This window comes from Phaethon lepturus, unplaced genomic scaffold, assembly GCF_000687285.1.
Source record: "Phaethon lepturus isolate BGI_N335 unplaced genomic scaffold, ASM68728v1 scaffold14425, whole genome shotgun sequence".
NCBI classification, from domain to species: Eukaryota; Metazoa; Chordata; class Aves; order Phaethontiformes; family Phaethontidae; genus Phaethon; species Phaethon lepturus.
In genome coordinates, this window is record NW_010542761.1 from 71690 (window position 1) to 77134 (window position 5445).

Here is a 5445-nt window from a genome sequence, read left to right on the forward strand (position 1 = left end):
TAGACATGGAAGTGAGGATGTTTTCTCAAAAAATGAGGATGAAGAACGTGAGAAGAGACTTCTTTCACTGTCTTCTAGTAGTGCTTCTTGGCTGAAGGTTTGTAAGACACCAGAAGGCCAAAGGAAGCATACCCGAATAAAAGTGTCTGAATGAACCATTGAAACTGAATTGCCGGGTCAGTGATTCCTTTAGATCTGTAACATTAACAAAAGCATAGAATGTGTCAAAAAACCTTTCGGTCTTGCAGGCTATACTGTGATACTTACTTTGTAAGGTTAGACATTTCTACCCATCCTTGATACAGACTTGATTAGAACATAGGATCTTAGCATCATTAACATCAACCTTCTCAAACTTATTTCCTGTACAAACTAAACATATCAGTTCTTGTGATTTTAGTGGATTTTAAGCTATCTATGGAACAAAGGTTCTTTCAGAGATTTCATGCATACAATTTCCTCAACAATATATAGATTGCAATCTCAATCTATGCTATTTGAAATTACTTATCCTAGAAGTTTACGTACACAGAACCAAGAAGTTTGAGTAGTGTAAATACTAATCTTAGTAGTCTGTATGTAACTTCTTGTTGACTACAGTCACTGAAAGTACACTGCATGCTAGCAGGGCAAAGAGGCCTGACAATTTCTGTGCAATACAGGAGCACTGTTGCCTGAATTGGTGGCTAGAAAAATATAGGTGCAAGCCGCTGAAGACACTTGGCTTTATAAATAAAGCAGAGACCTTCCTATGTCAGTCAGTTTTAACTTGGCATATGTGAATTTTTCTGCATATTACAGAAAATGTAACTTTGTCCTCCACTTCACTTTGTTGGGAAATACTACTGAATTTTTAGAGAAAAGAATGAGTACAAACATGACAGCAAACCCAACTGATTTCACATTTCCAGTAAACAGTTGTCAAGCATAACTGTGCTCCAACTCACAAGTTTACAAGGCAGCTCCCTCTACTGACCTTTGCCGGAACAGTTCAGCTGTTAATTGTTCCATAACCTCTACATGTACAAAATGATTGTGTAGCCAGTGTTGGATTAACACAACATTTCTTAACGTTCATTCTTAAATTGTCTTACCAGCTGTGAAAAACGTTTTTTATAATCCCAGCTGTAATCCTTCCAAATGAGTACAGAAACTGGAAGAGTAGGGCTTAAGAAACTTACCTGCTTATATAAAGCAAGAGTCCATATGCAGACATACAGGCCAAGAGCCAATGACAGTACTACTATTGATTAACAAATTTGTATGTGCTTCCTCGCTAGTTCTTCCTCATGCCTCCTTTGTGATATTTGTAAGTATACATCGCTTTTACATCAGTAAAAAGCATATGATGTTTGATGCTTATAGTAAAGTACAACTTTTAGTAATCTACACGTATGCCTGAAGAGAGGATGGGCAGGCGGTCCATGCTCTCTCTCTCTCTTCTCTCTGTAACACTACTCTGTAAGACTTCATTACTTAACTTGATTCCAATACACCCATTTGGTACCTTCACTGGTAATCAAGTTCCCTCATACTTAAAAATCACCTTAAGTCTACATACCTATCCATCTGCAGAATCAGAGTTAAAACTTTAACGCTACATAATTTAAAACTGAGGCCTGGTAAAAAATTTGTTACTAACTCCCATTCTGAAGGCAGAACATGTTCATCCATATTCTGTTATCCTGAGAACCACCTTAAATAGCTTTCCATGGAACAAAATCCCTTTGCCTCCAAGAGATGTTACCTGAGAAGCCTGTGACACACAGTTGTGAACTGAACTAAATGAAGTGGAAAACCACCATTTTTACAAAGGCAAACAGACTAGCCGTCTACCCTGTAGAGCATGAAAACCACTATCTACATTCTTCTGAATTATTACAAACAAAATTCAAAAGAACAGAAGGACTATGTGTTTGGACACCATACCTTTCCAAGTAATTTGTTATCCTAACATAAGAGTGAGTTGGCCTTACTTTCATAGTCTGATTAGTCAAGTATTTTATCCCACAAGCCTGCAGATACTGGTAGATCTTACATAGTCCCAAATGGAAGTGTCCAATTGTATTCTCACAATATAGATACAATCATTTAAGCAAGTAATTAGCAGTCTCAAAATTCTGATGAGGTAAGATCTGATGAAGTTATAACACCTGAAGTTATCAGACTATTTCTACACTATCTGTTGTTCCCTCTGCTTCCTCAAGTGCAATGTTACCCAGTGAACAGTGAGGTCAGAGGCAGACAGACAAGCTCCTGCAAACCTCGTTGCTGCCAGTTCTGCAAGTCGCCATCCCTTGCTTTTGCCACCCTGTACAACAGGAGCCACTGGCAGCATTTGCAGTAATCTCTTGTGGAGGACAGCAAACTATCACTGCAGCAAGGATTTTATTAGCATCCTCTGAACTAACATTGCTGCTGAGAACCACCAAAATCAGCCTGTAGCTTATGTCACTTGTACCAGAAATCCTTTTCAGAGAACCTGTGTTGGGGTGTGGAAGGGAAAAACTTACTGGCATAACTTAACACCGTAGAAGGCTTCTACTACATGAATCAGCCAGGATACCCAGAACCTAATAAAAAGAGAAGATATTTTATTTTGTTGAAAATTAGGGAGAAGACTGTTGTATCCAAGATGCATTATGCGGAGAACGTAAAACTGGAGCACAGAAGTAACGTCTCACTTTAACCTAGAAAGTGAGGCATGTTTCTTATCTCAGAAAAAAAGCATACGTAGTCTTAAAAGAAACTAAAGTCCACTGAGAAATTAAGAGGAACTGTAACTTGTTCAATATGCCTGGACCTGCCATTTCAAGTATCCACTGCATGTTTCAAAAGCACTTAGATTAAGCCAAAAAGCCAAACGCTTACAAAAGCAGTACAAGTTAATCTTAGTTAGGTGTGCAAAATCTATCCTTTTATTTACACAAGTATTTTTAGTGGTCCTAATGAGTTACTCAAGTTCTCATAGTTCTATGTAAACAACTGTGTATACAGATTCAAAATATATAATATGACTTGATTAGTCAAACTCTATCTACAAATTTTCATCTAGAAGCTTTTTTTTTTTAAAGAAAAAAGAAGTTACACAGGATATTGTTAGGATCAATTCAATACTTTGCTAAAGCAAAAGATGCTCTCAGCAAAGATGAAGGCTTATTGTTTACATGATGCAATAAACAAGAAAGTCTTGCTGTCTTCCCATCCTTACAGGAAGTCAGCAAGTGAGAGATCTGGTTACAGGGAAGCATCTTTCTGCTTGTTTGTTAGTTAAAATAATAAAAACTAAGTTTTGTAACCCAGCAAAACTTAGCACTATGCAGTTTCTTCAAGCAGGTTATTTCTCACGTGGACAGGATCAGGATAAGTTAGTAGCAGGGTAGAAAATGTTCTTTAATTGCAGCTGGAAAAAGAAGACTCCTAAGGAGAGGATTAGACTACTTGAGTAACAATTTGACAAAAGAACCAGTTTTAGGAGGTGTTACAAATATAAGTTTACATATGGACTAATAACTGTCTCCAAAAGTAGTACCTTAATTTTTTTCCTTTCTCACTATAGCAACACAGATGTCAAATTCTAAGTTGAATTTTTAAACTTTCATACTGGTCTTAGCCTGTCTAGTCCTCTACATACTTATGACCCCACACCCTTAGTTGTAATGAGCTTGAAAGGAGAGCTCCTTAAATGTAATTAACAACTGGGTTACAGAAAAGCTTGTTAACATGGGCTAAGCAGTAGAGTCAGAGAGAGGCAACAGGAGAGATGCAAATATACGGTCAGATATAACTTACCCATAGCACACCCATTTGTGGTGGTTCTCCACTAAATAATTAAGGAAGGTACCAAATATTCCCAAATAACTATAGGGTATAGTTGAAGGCCAAAGCGTTACCCACTTAAAAAAAAAAAAAAAAATAGTTAGCTTACTTGGAGGTAGAATTACTATCAATTTAACCTTCAAATTAGCTTTCTTTTTGCTCCCCTTGCCCCCCATGTCTGTCAAACATGGTTTAGTGGCCATCATTCATAGTATTTCAACTCTTTCATTACATTAACCTTGCATACGACCCATATTCTTCAATGCCAAGACCACTAGCCTTCTAAAGCACACTTACTTAAGATTCACACCTACAAAATTTCTTTTTCTTGATGTACAAGGCATCCAGGTGCTAAGTTTAAGGTTGCTATCTGTGTACCAAGAGTGCACCTGCATATTAAGCGATATTTAAGTTGTAAGCTCATTACCTATTACGTGCGGTAGCAGCAAAAAATATGTTGTCCTGAAGAAGTTAATCTGATGCAACTGACCTGAAGAAGTCAAACAATGACTCGACTGAGGAGGAGGAATAACTACTTATCCATAGCTAGGGGATCAGTCTTTCCTCTTTTGTCCCTTAAAAAAGAAAATGTCAAATTTTGTTCTATTTTGAACAGGCACAAAAGATAATTGAGCGTGAAGCCCACACATGCAGTGTTTCAGATGTCTTTCCTGTCATGGAGTTGTCCGCAGCGCTTATCACCATCTACCTTTATTTTAACAAGCTGTGCAGGAGAAGCAGGGAGTCGGGGAGCTACACACTTGAGAGTCCACCGGGGATGTAAGGTAAATGCTAAGCTGGGCCAAAGTTCACACTGGCTTATCTTTCCTCTGGTATCAGTGCTGCAGTTTCTAATTCTATGTAAATTTGGCTATGCCAAGCATGTGGCAAGATGGTGGATTTAAACAGGGAATCTGCTTAAAGATCATTCTATTTCTTGAAACAGTCCAAAAGCTGTTTTGTGAGCTGTTTGGCCTGCCTTGACCACCATTTTTTCCAGTGGTGGTTCTTATGGATGGATTTTCCATGCAAATAGAAGAAAAACTACAATGTGTGGAAGTCAATGGATGACCTAACTTGGCAGATACATCAAAACTGTCATTAAACTTCCCACTCCAGCAGTCGGGCCTATTTTATCTGAAGTCCATTTTTAGTAACGAAGGCAACGTGGTGACTGAACTAGTCTGTTTTCCAACACCACCACCAGTTAATACAGTCTGTAACCAACACTGTCATCTGTGAGTGCGCCTTACTTATTGATACAGCTGAGAGCTGTCCTAGAGCGAGTTTTATTGATGTGGTTTCAATCTTGTGAGCGACGAAGGCACTTGCACAGGGTACCTGCAACGCAGACCCGCAGAGGCTGCAGCGCTGGGGTGGCTGTCGCTGTGCGCCTTCAGTGCCACCGCCTCGCTTCGCAGTGGAATCCAGTTCAAGTATTTCATCTTTTTTTTTTTTTTCTCCCCTGAACTTCCCTGATGGATTTGTTTAGCTACCTCACAAGCTGACCGGGCCAGAGCACCATCTTTAGTTTTCCCTTTCCTCCCGCTTTATTTCAGAAAGCGGCGCTCCCACAGACACCGGACCGGTAAGGAAGCCTCTTCCACAGACCCTGCAGTTCCTGAG

General features: G+C 39.1%; 1 protein-coding gene across 1 annotated transcript; it reads right to left on the reverse strand.

Annotated features, from left to right (window-relative positions):
* Positions 1–74: 74 nt before the first annotated feature.
* Positions 75–3995, reverse strand: TMEM254 (transmembrane protein 254). The gene is made up of 3 exons (XM_010288144.1): positions 3793–3995; positions 2514–2573; positions 75–195 (listed from the first exon to the last, which is right to left on the reverse strand). Exons 1-3 carry the CDS (start codon positions 3993–3995, stop codon positions 75–77), a joined length of 384 nt encoding a protein of 127 aa, XP_010286446.1.
* Between the last annotated feature and the right edge of the window lie 1450 nt (positions 3996–5445).

Excerpts from the sequence above, each read along its gene's own strand:
- TMEM254 (XM_010288144.1), bottom strand. The coding sequence starts at position 3,995 with ATGGGGGGCAAGGGGAGCAAAAAGAAAGCTAATTTGAAGGTTAAATTG. Across the intron at positions 2,574-3,792 it reads CACAAATGGGTGTGCTATGG|GTTCTGGGTATCCTGGCTGA; the intron begins GTAAGTTATATC and ends TCTTTTTATTAG. Across the intron at positions 196-2,513 it reads TACGGTGTTAAGTTATGCCA|ATCTAAAGGAATCACTGACC; the intron begins GTAAGTTTTTCC and ends TTAATGTTACAG.